The sequence below is a fragment of the Aotus nancymaae genome, unplaced genomic scaffold (assembly GCF_030222135.1).
Source record: "Aotus nancymaae isolate 86718 unplaced genomic scaffold, 86718_ANA_hifiasm-v0.15.2.pri h1tg000029l, whole genome shotgun sequence".
NCBI classification, from domain to species: Eukaryota; Metazoa; Chordata; class Mammalia; order Primates; family Aotidae; genus Aotus; species Aotus nancymaae.
In genome coordinates, this window is record NW_026988442.1 from 14,300,489 (window position 1) to 14,316,255 (window position 15,767).

Here is a 15,767-nt window from a genome sequence, read left to right on the forward strand (position 1 = left end):
CAGCCCTAACCAATTCATCTCCGAGTTTGCACAGCCTCTTCCCCGGAGACTCCAGCCCCATCCCTGACCTGCCCGATCCCGAAGCGCATTTGGGCCCTGGGCCTCAGTCTGGGCTCAAAGGGGTCTCAGCAACCGCCCCACTCGCCTTCATACTCTCCCACCACGCTCCACCCAGGGACTTCAGAGCCAGCTTAGAACTCCATTGAGAGCTGAAAGCATCTTCTGATTCCAAGAACCAGCATGTTCTTTTTTTGTGAGTCAGGGTCTCTCGCTCTGTCGCCCAGGCTGGAGTGCAGTGGCGCAATCTTGGCTCACTGAGCCTCGAACGATCCTCCCACCTCAGCCTCCAGAGTAGCTGGGACCACAGGCGCGCGCCACCACGCCCGGCTACTTTTGTTTGTTTTTTTTTTTAGTAGAGACGGGGTGTCGCCATGTTGCCGAGGCTGTTCTCGAAGTCTTGGGCTCAAGCGATCCTTCCCACTCGGGCTCCAAAAGTGCTGGTTTTACAGGCGTGAACCACCGCTTCTGGCCAGAACCAGCATCTTTTCTGCACGGCTGGAGTTGGGAATTTTTCACAGCTTAGCGCTTGTCTCCTTTGCTTTTGGCTTTCGCACAGTAGAGCAAATTTACAGAATCCGGGCGCAGCTGAAGTCTGCTCGCCCGCCCCCACCTCACCCTGGCTCCTGATAGGCAGCTAGCGTTGTCCGTTTTGACAGAAACCTGTGCGCAGGCGCAGAAAGGCACGGGACTGGGCTGAGTGTTGGCTACGCTGGGCTACCGGATCCGTCGGAAATGGTGAGCGTGGGCCGGTGGGCTAGTAGCTGGCGGCCGCCCACCACCCCACACCGGGCCTTCAGATCTCTGAGGATGAGGGGGTCTCAGAGCTCTGGGCAGGGAATCGGTTGGGGCTGGGCGTGGCTGGGACCGGGCCACAGCAGACTTGAGGGCGGAACCCAGGCGGCGCGGGCCTCTAGAGCGGACCCGAGGCGGGGCCGCCGGTTCCTGCTGCTCCTTGACCGGAAGCAGGAGCTCGGACTCGGCCGGGAAGAGATGGTGGGGCGAGGGTTGGACAGCGACCCTGCAGCCTAGCGTCCTGGGCCTTGTTGCGCGATGGCAACCTTGCTAACGTTTCCTGCGAGCTCAGTTTATGGCAGGCTCTGCCAAGCGCTTTAGTTATCTCATCTTTCTCCGCTTCCTTCTCCCAGCTCTGTAAAGTGGATACGACCATTAGCCCCATTTTTTATGCAAATCTGTTATCCAGCCCTCCGAGTAGCCTAGTGCTTTGCCCAGGAAATGGTGGAGGTGAAGAAGCTTGATTGCCGCCACTCTGTCACCGTGGTTCTTGCCAGCTGCTGGGACTGAGTGCCTGAGTCAGGAACAGGCGGCGTCCGCCGTTGAGGATCCCAAAGCCTTCTTTTTACCTTGCTGGTTGCAGCTGTGGGCTCTCTATGCCTTTACAGGTTTTGCAGTTTTTAATCGTCACAGCTTGTGCAAAATTTGAAAAAAGTTTTAAATTTTAAGCCATGTGAATGTATTACTTTTTCAAAAATCGTATTTATAAACCTAGATCTTTTAAGAAAAATTGAAAAAAGAAACTGTCGTCACCTGGAGACACAGTCATATGACTTCTAGTCTTTGTTTTTGCTTTATACAATTTAGCCCTTGTTGAATGTACAATTGTGGGTTCTGTTTTTCATTATTACACCACAAAGAATATCTCCACATCATTACAAACATGTAATAAGTAGGTTCTGTTTTTCATTATTACACCACAAAGAATATCTCCACATCATTACAAACATGTAATAATACTTCAAATATATATAAAACTTCATTTTTCACATCACTTCTTAAGCTGTGAAAAAAATTCATATATAATAGTTGTACACATTTATGTTGTATTTATACATGTGATATTTTGATACAGGCATACAATGTGTAATGATCAAGTCAGGCTATATTTATTATAGAATATTCGTCACCTCAAACATTCATTATTTCTTTTTTTTTTCTGAGATGGAATCTTGCTGTGTCACCCAGGCTGGAGTGCAATGGCGCGATCTCAGCTCACTGCAACCTCCGCCTCCCAGGGTTCAGGCAGTTCTCTTGCCTAAGCCTCCCTAGTAGCTGGAATTATAGACGCCTGCCACCATACCCGGCTAATTTTTAGTAGAGGCGAGGTTTCACCATGTTGGCCAGGCTGGTCTCGAATTCCAGACCCCATGATCCGCCCGCCTCCCAAAGTACTGGATTACAGGGGTGAGCCACCGCCTGGCTTTTTTTTTTTTTTAGATTCATTCTGGCTCTGCCGGCTCAGGCTAGAGTGCAGTGTGTCTTGGCTCACTGTAAACTCCGCCTCCCAGGATTAAGCGATTCTCCTGAGTAGCTGGGACTGCAGGCACGTGCCACCACGCCCGGGTACTTTTTTGTATTTTTATTAGAGATGGGTTTTCACTGTGTTAGCCAGGATAGTCTCGTCGGTCTCCCGACCTTGTGATCCGTCAGCCTCGGCCTCCGAAAGTGCTGGGATTACAAGCATGAGCCACCTCGCCCCTGAAACATTCATTTTTGTGTGTGTTAAGAACATTTCAAATCTTCTAATCTTCTAGCCTTTCATTTTCCTTTTTTTTTTTGAGACAGGATCTTATTCTTGCTCAGGCTGAGTACTCCTGGGCTCAGGCAATCCTCCTGCCTCAGCCTTCCAAGTAGCTGGAATTATAGGCAGGGCTACGAGCCTAACAAAACTATTTTGAAATATACAATAAGTGAGTGTTAACTATAGTCACCCTATTGTGCTGTCAAACACTAGAACATGTTGCTTCTATCTAATTGGACATGTGTGCCCATCAACCAATCTGTCTTTATCCCCTCCCACTTCTCAGACTCTGGTAACCATCATTCTACTTACTTACAGGAGCAACATTTTTAGCTTCTACATATGGGTGAGATCTTTTTATTTTTCTTTCTGTGCCTGACTTATTTCAGCTAATATAATGACCTCTACTTCTGTCCGTGTTGCTGCAGATGACAGAATTTCATTTTTTTTTATGGTTAAATAGTATGTCATTGTGTGTCAATACCACATTTTCTTTATCCATTTATCTATTGATGGACACTTCACGAATTCCATATCTTGGCCATTGTAAATAGTGCTGCAATATGAACATGAGGATGTAGGGATCCCTTTGATGTACTAGTTTGCTTTCCTTTGAATAAATACTCAGTAGTGGTATTGCTGGATTGTATTGTAGTTTTGTTTTTGTTTTTGTTTTTTTGAGACAGAGTCTTGCTCTGTCACCAGACTAGAGTGCAGTGGCACAATCTTGGCTCACTGCAACCTCCACCTCCTGGGTTCAAGCAATTCTCCTGCCTCAGCCTCCCGAGTAGCTGGGACTACAGGCATGCGCCACCATGCCCAGCTAATCTTTGTATTTTTAGCAGGGACAGGGTTTCACCATGTTGGTCAGGCTGGTCTTGAACTCGTAACCTCATGATCTGCCCACCTCGGCCTCCCAAAGTGCTGGGATTACAGGCATGAGCCACCTTTGCCTGGCCCCTTATCTCTTAAAAAAACAATAACAGAGGCCAGGCGCGGTGGCTCACACCTATAATCCCAGCACTTTGGGAGGCTGAGGCGGGTGGATCACAAGGTCAAGAGATCGAGACCATCCTGGTCAACATGGTGAAACCCCATCTCTACTAAAAATACAAAACTTAGCTGGGCGTGGCATTGCATGCCTGTAGTCCCAGCTACTCGGGAGGCTGAGGCAGGAGAATTGCTTGAACCCAGGAGACGGAGGTTGCGGTGAGCCGAGATCGCACCATTGCACTCCAGCCTGGGTAACAAGAGTGAAACTCCGTCTCAAAAAAAATAAAAAAATAACAGATAAGGTCTGGCTGTGTTGTCCAGGCTGGACTTGAACTTCTAGGCTCAAGCGGTCTTCCCACTTCAGCCTCCCAAGTGATTGGGACTACAGGCACTGCCAACGCACCCAGTAGTTTATAGTTTTTTTAAGAAAACTCTATACTGTTTTCCATAATGGCTAATTTACATTCCCACCAACAGTGTATAAACCCTTTTCTCCACATCCTTGCCAGCATTTGTTATTTTTTGTCTTTTTGATAATAGCCACTCAAACTGGGGTGAGGTGATATGTCATTGTGGTTTTGATTCGCATTTCCCTGATAATTAGTGATGTTGAGCATTTTTTCATATACCTGATAACCATTTATATGTCTTCTTTTGAGAAATCTCTGTTCAGAGCCTTCTTTGCCCACTTCTTAATGGGATTATTTGTTTTTCTGCTGTTGAGTTTGAGTTCTTGCATATTCTGGATATTAATTAGTCCCTTGTCAGATGAATGGTTTGCCAGTATATTCTCCCATTTCAGAATGTCTCCTCACTCTGTTGATTGTCTCCTTCACTGTGGAGAGGTTTTTAGTTTAATGTGGTCCCATTTGTCTATTTTGTTGTTGCTGTTGCCTGTGCTTTTGAAATCTTAGCCATAAAATTCTTGCCCCAATGTCCTGAAGCATTTCCCCCATGTTTTAGTCTAGTCATTTTATAGTTTTGAATCTTATATTGAAGTCCTTCATCCATGTTGAGTTGATTTTTGTATCTCATGAGAGATGGGGGCCTAGTACCATTCTCCTACAAATCCAGTTTTCCCAGCACCATTTATTGAAGAGGATATCCTTTTCCCAATGTATGTTCTTGATGACTTTGTCGAAAATCCGTTGGCTCTAAATATGTGGATTTATTTCTGGGTTCTCTGTTCTAGTCCATTGGTCTGTGTGTCTGTGTTTTTATACCAATATCATGCTTTTTTTGGTTACTACACCTTTCTAGTATGTTTCAAAATCAGGTAGTGTGATACTTCAAGCTTTGTTCTTTTTGTCCAGGCTTGCTTTGTCTTTCTGAGTCTTTTGTGGTTCCAAACAAATTTTGGGATTGTTTACAGGCAATACTTGCACACAATAAAAAAATTAATGATGTGAAAGGATCTAAGAGAAAAATAAAATTCCCACTCTCCTAACCCCTAGTCTCAGTCTTTCCTCCTTCAGAAACAACCATTATTAGTTTGTTTATTTATTTATTTCTTTTTTCCTTTCCTTTCTTTCTTTCTTTTCTTTCCTTCCTTCCTTCCTTCCTTCCTTCCTTCTTTCTTTCTTTCTTTCTTTCTTTCTTTCTTTCTTTCTTTCTTTCTTTCTTTCTTTCTTTCTTTCTTTCTTTCTTTCTTTCTTTCTTTCTTTCTTTCTTTCTTTCTTTCTTTCTTTCTTTCTTTCTTTCTTTCTTTCTTTCTTTCTTTCCTTTCTTTCTTTCTTTCTTTCTTTCTTCTTTCCCAGACTTGACCCTCCCAAGTTCAAGTGATGCTCCTGCCTCCTCAACACCCCAAGTACCTGGACTACTGATGCATGCCACCATACCTGCTAATTTTTTTTTGTATTTTTTTGTAGAGATGTGATTTTGCCATGTTGCACAGGCTGATCTCGAACTTCTGGTCTCAAGTGATTCACCCACATTGGCCTTCCAAAGTGTTAGGATTACAGGCATGAACCACTATACCCAGCTGTTTGATTCTTATACATCTATGCAAGCATTTATATGGCCCCTCTTTTTTCTTACATAAATGGTAGCTTACTACAACCTGTACTATGCTATTCTGTGGTTATACTCATAAAAGCAATACAAATTTAGATGCTTTTTTTTTTTTTTTGCTTTGGATCTTTCACTGTGTAAGTATAGATGCATATTTTAACTTTTTTTTTTTTTTTTTTTTTTTTTTTTGAGACAGAGTTTCGCTCTTTGTTGCTCAGGCTGGAGTGCAGTGATGTGATCTCAGCTCACTGCAACCTCTGCCTTCCAGGTTCAAGGGATTCTCTTGCCTCAGCCTCCCAAGTAGCTGGGATTACAGGCATGCACCACCACGCCCAGCCAATTTTGTATTTTTTTTTTTAGTAGAGACTGGGGCTTCTCCATGTTGGTCAGGCTGGTCTCGAACGCCTGACCTTGGGTGATCTGCCTGCCTCAGGCTCCCAAAGTGTTGGGATCACAGGCATGAGCCACCGCACCTACCCAACTTTTTTTTTTTTTTTTTTGAGACAGAGTCTTGCCCTGTCCAGGCTGGAGTGCAATGGTGTGATCTCAGCTCACTGCAACCTCCTCCTCCCACGTTCAAGTGATTCTCTTGCCTCAGCCTCCCGAGTAGCTGGGATTACAGGCGCATGCCACCATGCCCAGCTAATTTTTGTATTTTTAGTAGTGACATGGTTTCTCCATGTTGGCCAGGCTGGTCTCGAACTCATGACCTCAGGTGATCTGCCCACCTCAGCCTCCCACAGTGCTGGGATTATAGTTGTGAACCACTGCATATTTTAACAATTTGAAGCAGTACCAGAGGATATAATATAGAAAGTTTATGTGGTCCCTATCTTACCACCCCATGGTAACTTCTGTTGGCAGTTGGGTGTGTTTCCTTCCAGATTTGTTTGGTACATAAGCACATTTATTAGATGTTTATTAGGTGAAACTGGAATATATATATTTATACATGTTAAGTTTAAGGCTGAAGTGGAGAGATCGCTTGAACCCAGGAGGTCAAGGCTACAGTGAGCCATGATTGTACCACTGCACTCCAGCCTGGGTGAGAAAAAAATAAGAGAAAACAGAAGTTGACTTTAAGATATATGTATATATATCTTATTCTGCAACTTGTTCTGTTTACTTAAATATATCTGACATTTTTCTGTGTTATTATATGCAGGTCTGCTTCATTCTTTTAAAGGTCTGTGTAGTATCCTAGTTCCATATGTACATTAGGTGGTGTATAGTTTTTTTATTTCAGACACTGCTGCAGTAACTATTCTTGTTCTTTTTGCACTCGTGTTAGTGGTTATGTAGGATAGATTCCTAGAAGTGGCACTTTTGGCATGTGTATTTTACATTTTAGGTGGAAACTGACCTTTAGAATAATGATATAAAAATCGTCTGTAATTGGCCTGATGTAGTGGCTCACGCCTATAATCCCAGCACTTTGGGAGGCCAAGGTGGGCAGATCACTTGAGGCCAGGAGTTCAACACCAGCCTGGGCAACATGGCAAAACTGTCTCTATTAAAAATACGAAAAGTAACCAGAAGCTGCGCACTTGTAATTCCAGCTGCTCAGGAGGCTGGGGCACTAGAATTGCTTGAACCTGGGAGGCAGGGGTTGCAATGATCCAAGACCACACCAGTGCACTCCAGCCTGGGCAACAGAGCAAGACTCTGTCTCAAAATAAGTCAATAAAATTTAAATTTTAAAAAATCACCTATAATTCTCATCCAGTTTTACTTTACCACACAACTATTTTCATCTTATGCATATTTTCCAAGATATGCATGCTGGGTTTGGGGGTGATTTTTTTCTTTTTTGTTGTTTTAATTTCTAAAAACATTTAACCGTGTTGCCATGTCATCTTTATGATTAACTACTTAGTGACTACATAATACTCAGTGAAATAGTTGTGTCCTCATTGGCCAAATCATTTTACCTGTGTACATTTGGGTTGTTCCCATTTCTTTTTTTAGAGACAGAGTCTCACTCTGTCGCCCAGGCTGGAGTGCAGTGGTGCAAACTCAGCTCACTGCAACTTTGCCTCCCAGGTTCAAGTGATTTTCCTGCCTCAAATTCCTGAGTAGCTGGCATTACAGACGCGTATCATCACACCTGGCTAATTTTTGTATTTTTTAGTAGAGACGGGGTTTCGCCATGTTGGCCAGGCTGGTCTTGAACTCCTGACCTCAGGTAATCCACCCGCCTCGGCCTCCCAGAGTGCTGGGATTGCAGGCATGAGCCACCACACCTGGCTGCTTTCATTTCTTAATTAGCAGAAATAGTGCTGTGATGATGCTTCTGTGAATGTCTGGTTTTGTTTTGTTTTAACTTATTAGATTATTTCCTCAGAATAAAATGCTTAGGAAAATAATTTCTGAGGCAGAGGGACCAATGCTTTTATGTCCTTGCAATATATTGTCCTGTAGCTTTTTCAAGATTGTATTGCCCATGTACCTGCCAGTTTTGAAATAACAATACCAGCATTTAAAAAGAAACCTTAGGCTGGTCATGGTGGCTCACACCTATAATCCCAGCACTTTGGGAGGCTGAGGCGGGTGAATCACGAGATCAAGAGATCAAGACCATCCTGGCCAACATGGTGAAACCCCGTCTCTACTAAAAGTACAAAAATTAGCTGGGTATAGTGGCACACACCTGTAGTCCCAGCTACTCGGGAGGCTGAGGCAGAAGAATCTCTTGAACTCAGGAGGTGGAGGTTTCAGTGAGCCGAGATTGCGCCACTGCACTCCAGCGTGGTGACAGAGCAAGACTCCATCTCAAAAATAAATAAATAAATAAAAAGAAAAAGAAACCTTAGCATTGCTATAATTTTTCTTATCTTTTTCTATTTTTTTTGAAACGGAGTCTCGCTCTGTTACCCATGCTGGAATGCAGTGGTGTAATCTCAGCTCACTGCAACCTCTGCCTCCCGGGTTCAAGCAATTCTTCTGCCTCAGCCTCCTGAGTAGCTGGGATTACAGGCATGTGCCACCATGAGGGCTAATTTTTGTATTTTTAGTAGAGACAGGTTTCACCACGTTGCCCAGGCTGGACTCAAACTCCTGACCTCAAGTGATCCAGCCATCTCAGTTTCCAAAAGTACTGGGATTATAGGCATGAGCACCATGCCTGGCTGAATTTTTCATTTCTTTATTTGTGAGGAATGATGACGACGGTTTGATGTGTTTGTAATTTCTCATAAGCATATTTTCTACTAGTATTCTTTTTGCACACTACCTACTAGAGACTTGCTGTTGTCCTTAGTCATTTCGTGTGATGTTTTTGGATTTATTTTGCCTGTTATATTTGATGCAAGTATTTTTCTATCCTATTAGATTCCTTATTCTTATACAGAAGTTTTATGTTTAGTGGTCAAATTGGTCATAGTTCTTCATCAGTCATTTACTTCTAATGGTCATCCCTCCTATGCTGAGCCAATGGATACTCCTGGATCTTTATTGCTGCTCTTTTTCCATCTCTCCGGAATGTGCACCTGGGAACTAGAGAATTGGGGAGCCTTGTTTCCATCACCCCATTGCCTGGAGTGCCTTTCTTTCTCATCATTTGGTTCTTGGCTTAAAGATTACATACTTATGGCCGGGAACGGTAGCTCATGCCTGTAGTCCCAGCACTTTGGGAGGCTAAAGCAGGTAGATCGTTTGAGCCCAGGAGTTTTTTTTTTTTTTCTTTTTGAGATGGAGTCTCGCCTTGTTGCCCAGGTTGGAGTGCAGTGGTCCGATCTCATATCACTGCAATCTCCACCTCCCGGGTTTAAGTGATTCTCCTGCCTCAGCCTCCCGAGTAGCTGGGATGACAGGCATCTGCTACCAAGCCTGGCTAATTTTTTTTGTATTTTTAGTAAGGACAGGGTTTCACCATGTTGGCCAGGCTGGTCTTGAACTTGTGACCTTGTGATCCGCCCACCTTGGCCCCCCAAAGTTCTAGGATTACAGGCATGAGCCACTATGCCCGGCTATGAGCCCAGGAGTTCAAAACCAGCCTGGGCAACATGGCGAAACCCCATCTCTACAAAAAATTAGCTGGGTTTGGTGGCACACCCTGGTAGTCCCACCTGTTTGGGAGGCTGAAGTGGGAGGATCACTTGAGCCTGAGAGGTCAAGGCTGCAGTGAGCCGTGATCGCACCACTGCACGCCTGGTTAACAGTGAGACCCTAGCTCAAAAAAAAAAAAAAAAAATTATATCTCCTCAGGTGTTCCAGACCACATTAGCCAGAGTAGCATCCCTTGCCCCACTGCCTAGTCCCTTTATCCTGCAAGAATCTTGTTTACTTTTTTAAGTCTCTTTCACCAGAATGTGAGCTCCCTGAGGTCAGGGACCTCCTCAGTTGTGGTCACCAGTATATTCAGCTCTTCTGTCAACCTGCTGTGTGTTCTTGGGCAAAACCCTTCTCCTTTCCAAATCTGTTTCCTCATCACTAACATGGAGATCATACTAATCATGAATGAGAGTTTCAGAAAAGAGCATGTGTCTGAAAGCAATATATAACTCATAGTAGGTGCTGGCTAGAGAAATTATACCTGCGTGTCCTCCCATTCCTGATAGATGTATGTTTACTTTATTTCTTTTTCTTTTTTCCTTTTTTTTGAGGAGTCCTGTTGGCCAGGCTGGAATGCAGTGGTGTGATCATGGCTCACTGCAGCCTCGACTTCCTTGACTCAAACAATCCTTCCACCTCAGCCTCCCAAGTAGTTGGGACTACAGGCACATGACATGATGCCTGACTAATTTTTTTTCTCTTCTGTAGAGACGAGGTTTCACCATGTTGCCCAGGCTGGTCTCAAACTCCTGGGCTCAAGCAGTCTACCTGCTTCAGCCTCCCAAAGTGCTGGGATTACAGGCATGAGCCACTGCTCCTGGCCGTGTTTACTTTTGTTTGTTTGTTTGTTTGTTTGTTTGTTTTTGAGATGGAGTCTCACTCTGTTGCCAGGTTGGAGTAGGCGATCTCGGCTCACTGCAACCTCCGCCTCCTGGGTTCAAGCAATCCTCCTACCTTAGCCTCACGAGTAGTTGGGACTACAGGTGCGCACCACCACACCTAGCTAATTTTTTGTATTTTTAGTAGAGACAGGGTTTCACCATGTTGGCCAGGCTGGTCTCAAACTCCTGACCTCAAGTGATCTGCCTGCCTTGGCCTCCCAAAGTGCTGGGATTACAGGCATGAGCCACCACACCTGACCCATGTTCACAGTTAGACAGCCAGATCTTGTGTCTGGTTCTCGTTAAATTTTGGATCTTAGCTCTTTTTCGCACTGTGGAGTGTGAGGCTATGTCCCCCTCCTGTACCTAAAAAGATTGATTTCATGAAACATAGTTGCAGAAATGCTTTTTATTTGTTCCTTCTGTATTCATTGAGCCTATCCTCTGCGAGGTACTGGAGCTCTAAAGTCTGGTCTGATTTCCTGGCAGGGCGCCTTGTGTTTAGAGGAGATGAACGTGACCTAAACACTTGCACTGCATTGTGGTCAGTGCTGTGAAGGCTGGGGACCTTCACAGAAGCAGAGGGGCTGGTGTCAGAGAAGCCTCCTTGCGGGAGGCACTGGAGCTGAGTCCAAAGGGTTGGGAGGTGGTTACATCAAGCAATGAGTGAAGGAGGGAAACTTGTTTCCTTCAGACCAGGGGCAGCACCTGGCAGGGCAGGGGTGGGAGGCTTCTGCAGGCTCTGTTCGCCCCCTGCTGTCCATTCTCCACACAGCACCGAGAGCCGTCCTTTGGAAACAGCAGGTGTTGTCACTCTTTACCTCAAAACTTGACAGTGGCTCCAGAAATCATACCCAGTAAAAACCAAGATCATCACTTGGTCTGCCAGGCTGTCTGTGGTCTGGTCCCGGCTCCCAGCTGCCGTCCCTCCCCTGCTCCCTGCCCTTCAGCCATACTGGCCCCTTTGCTTTTCCTGAAAATGTGCCAGGCATTTACCCACCCCAGGCCTTTTGTGCTTGCTCTTGGTGCTGTCTGAAACACTCCCTGGAAACCAGCATGGCTAACTTCCTCATTTCCTTCAAAAGTCTACTCACTATAGCCTTGGTGAGCCTTCTCTGATGATGTATTTCACATCCCATCAACCCTGCATTCCAGATCCCATTTCCCTGCTGTAGCTGACATTCATGTTTTACTTCTGTTTTGTTATTTAATGCCCTACCCCCAAACCCTCCCACAAATGTCAGTTTCACAACATGGGATTTTTGTTATATTTTGTTCACTGCAGCATCCTCAGGCCTAGAACAATGTCTGGCACGTGGAAGGTTGCCGTGTAGTTACTGAATGAGTAGCAGTCTTAGCAAATTTCATCTTTTATTTTTTTATTTTTATTTTTTGAGACGGAATTTCACCCTTGTTACCCCAGCTGGAGTGCAATGGCGCGATCTCGGCTCACCGCAACCTCCGCCTCCTGGGTTCAGGCAATTCTCCTGCCTCAGCCTCCTGAGTAGCTGGGATTACAGGCACGCGCCACCGTGCCCAGCTAATTTTTTGTATTTTTAGTAGAGACAGGGTTTCACCATGTTGACCAGGATGGTCTTGATCTCTTGACCTCGTGATCCACCCGCCTCGGCCTCCCAAAGTGCTGGGATTACAGGCGTGAGTCACCGTGCCCGGCCCAGCAAATTTCATCTTTTTCAGCCCCACTCTCCAATCTCTGGGGGATATTTTGGACTTAGATTCTGACATTTTTGTTTTTACTTTCTTTCCCCTTTCTTTTGGGGTTGATTGCAGATTGACTGAGCTGTCCTAAATTGTCATCCAAGTTCTTACATATTCTTATTCTGACCACATTGGGTGTGTCAGAGCCCTGTATCATAGGCTTCAAGTGGATACATAGATGGGGGTTAAAATGTTTTTAAATAGAAACAATACAGTAGAATGAAAAGGATTGTTTTGAAAAAAAAATGAAACCTTATCTATAATTCCTTGCTCTTATATGGCTCTTTTTTTTTATAATCTCCTCTAGCCTTTTGTTTTCTTGTGATTGCAGTCACCAAAGCACTTTATTTTGCATTTTGCTGTTTTCACTTAACATTATAATACACAGCTTTTGTGGTGGTACATAATATGGTCTAATCACCATTGGTAATATGTGTATTACATTCCTATTAGTGGATATTCCATAACTTACTTGGCCTTTTCCCTAATTGTTGGGCATTTTTAGTTCTTTCTGCGTTATACTATTGCAAATGTCACTGTACTTTGGTACATGATGAATTTCCAGGAGGGTGACCAGGGCAGACTGAGTACTGTACAGCAGTGACCACTGTTGTGCACCACTCCTCCCCTTCAGAATAGCCCCTGCCACACAGTAGGAGCTCAGTGTGTGTGTTGACTGACATTGGATCTCATACACATGCGCCCCACTACATTGCACTCTCATGTCCACAGAGCCCTGTCATCGTACCCAGGCTCCAGATCTTAGAGGCATCAGGCTATTTGGCACTTTATAGGAGGAACTTGTTTACCTTCCCTCCTGCATTCGAGAGTATTCTTCCGTCACAGGGGAGTGGGTGGCAGTGACTGGATTGTCAGCCTTGTGCCTTCCAGAAAAACAAGAATTCATTGTGCAGTCTCCACCCAGTGTCGAGGATTCCCCCTCCCAACTCGTTAGTCCCTGGGGTGACAAACTGTTTTCTTTTGGTGAATGAAGCTTCTGTTTCTAACAACTCTCAGCCTTTGAGGGTCTTCTGACCGGATTCTAGACCAGTCTGGAGGGGCCGCCTGAGATCAGGTGTACCTCAGGCCCAGTTTCCATCCACAGGAAGAGTTAGGCCTACTTCAGTGAAGCAGCTGTTTATCACGCTCCAACTCTGCAGACCTTTGTAGAGTCTCTAAGAAATACGCATAGTACCTAATGCATGTCCCAGAGAGGCACAGCCAGGGACTGGGGAGTCACAGGTAGGCAGACCCCATTGATTGGGGGATCAGTCAGGGCTTTGTGGAGGATGATGTCTTAGATGGTCTAAGACATCTAAGTTTGTTGGATTTCAGCAGAAAAGAGGCCTTGTGGGGTAAAAAGATGTGGAGACAGGGAGATGTGTCACAGAGCTAGAGAGTGGAGGGAAAGGTAAGACAGGTGGGAGGGACAAGCCTGGCATGGCAGAATGAGGACCCAAACTCCAACTGCCCCTCTGCTACAGATGCTGTGTACAGGAGTAGCCCACCTGAGCATTTTCTGGGTAATCAAGATCAATGAGCCCCTTTCCGAGGCATACTTCTTTTTTTTTTTTTTTTTTTTGAGGCAGAGTTTCGCTGTTGTTACCCAGACTGGAGTGCAATGGCTTGATCTCGGCTCACCGCAACCTCCGCCTCCTGGGTTCAAGCAATTCTCCTGTCTCAGCCTCCCAAGTAGCTGGGATTACAGGCACGCACCACCATGCCCAGCTAATTTTTATATTTTTAGTAGAGACGGGGTTTCACCTTGTTGACAAGGATGGTCTCGATCTATTGACCTCGTGATCCACCCGCCTCGGCCTCCCAAAGTGCTGGAATTATAGGCGTGAGCCCGGCCCCGAGGCATACTTCTTATAACTGCTGTGTATCATACTATCTCAGATGCCTGCTGAAGTCACTGAGTCTATCCTTATGTGCTGTTTGGGCCACACCACAAATGACAAAGTTTTGTTGTCCTATTAGACACCACTCTCTGGGTTTTCTTAAATCATCGGAGTCCCGTCCCCCAGCTATGCCAAATATGTTATGTGAGTCATGGACGTGTATATACATGGGAATGGTGTTTATATTCTGCTCCCCAACAGCTGAGGAGGGTGGGATAATACTGCCTGATGGGCAGAGCGCCAGGAGCAGCCTTGTCCCACGTGGGAGTGTGAGTGGGGGTGTGAGCGGATGCTCTGGGCACTGGTGGTGGCCGGAGGAGCACGTCACATCAGCCTGAGGAGCTTTGAGGGGGTGCCAGGTGCCTGTATTACTTGTTTGTTGTTGGAAGACAAATGTGTGATTCATCTGCCTGGGGGATGAGGAAGTTAATCCTGCCTCTTGGCCCCTCCTAACCTTGGTCTGTTTTTCTGGTAGGCAGAGGTGGAGGAGACACTGAAGCGACTTCAGAGCCAGAAGGGAGTGCAGGGAATCATCGTGGTGAACACAGAAGGTACGCCCTCCCTTCCTCCTGCCGTGACTCACACCCAGGCAGGCCCAGAAGCAACCATAACAGCATAGCCCTTGCTGTTTACTAAGCCCTTCATGAACCGAATCTTTTTTTTTTTTTTGAGGCGGAGTTTCGCTCTTGTTGCCCAGGCTGGAGTACAATGGCACGATCTCAGCTCACTGCAACCTCTGCCTCCTGCATTCAAGTGATTGTCCTGCCTCAGCCTCCCGAGTAACTGGGATTACAGGCATGTACCACCACACCCGGCTACTTTTGTATTTTTAGTAGAGACGGGGTTTCGCCATGTTGGTCAGGCTGTTCTCGAACTCCTGACCTCGTGATCCGCCCACCTCAGTCTCCCAAAGTGCTGGGATTACAGGCATGAGCCACCGTGCCCAGCTGAACCGGATCTAATAAGCCTTTTTAATTTTTAATACCTTCAGTGTTCTTTTTCTTTTCTTTAAGGCTAGTCAGGTGAAGCAGTGGGAGTGGAGAAGGGACAAAGAAATCAGTAACTGGTTGTGAGCAATTAGTTGTAAACACTACTGCACTTGAACCAGCCACCTCCAGTGTCCTCACAAAGGGAAAGTCCACTCAGTCCCACCACCCTGGCAGATCACACTCCAGTCTTTTGTGCTTACTCAGCCTCGTCCAGCACAGTTCCTGAGGACCATAATCATAGTTGCTATCCTTTGGCATACATTTACACATGAGCTTTTTAAAATATTGCTTCATGGTTTATATAAGCAGATTTTTAAAGTGCCACTGCAATGTTCATTAGCCCAGTTTTGTTGTTTCTACTTTTTAGTGAATCCATTAAGTGGGTATTACATACCCATTTGTGTTGATTCTGCTTCACTGGCTGGATAATTCTCTAGTTAACTTCTCTGTACCTGCAGCTGCCCCGCCACAACCCTTTCTGGGTGAGAATTTATATAGGTAGAAGGGTACAGATACTAATTTTCCCAGACTGCACTGGACAGGAAGGGTCCACACCCACTCTGTGCCAGGCTTCTGGCTGGTGCTCCACATACTCTCTTATATTCCTTTAAGCAGCCCTGTTGTC

General features: G+C 45.5%; 1 protein-coding gene across 1 annotated transcript in view; it reads left to right on the top strand.

The window, feature by feature from the left end:
- The first annotated feature begins 695 nt into the window (after window positions 1-695).
- Window positions 696-15,767, top strand: part of DYNLRB1 (dynein light chain roadblock-type 1) — a 28,302-nt gene continuing 13,230 nt past the window's right edge. Inside the window, exons 1-2 of the mRNA XM_012455154.3 lie at window positions 696-795; window positions 14,629-14,704. Of these exons, the coding sequence (XP_012310577.1) occupies window positions 793-795; window positions 14,629-14,704 (79 nt within the window). The 5' untranslated portion in view covers window positions 696-792. The remainder of the gene's footprint in view (window positions 796-14,628; window positions 14,705-15,767) is intronic.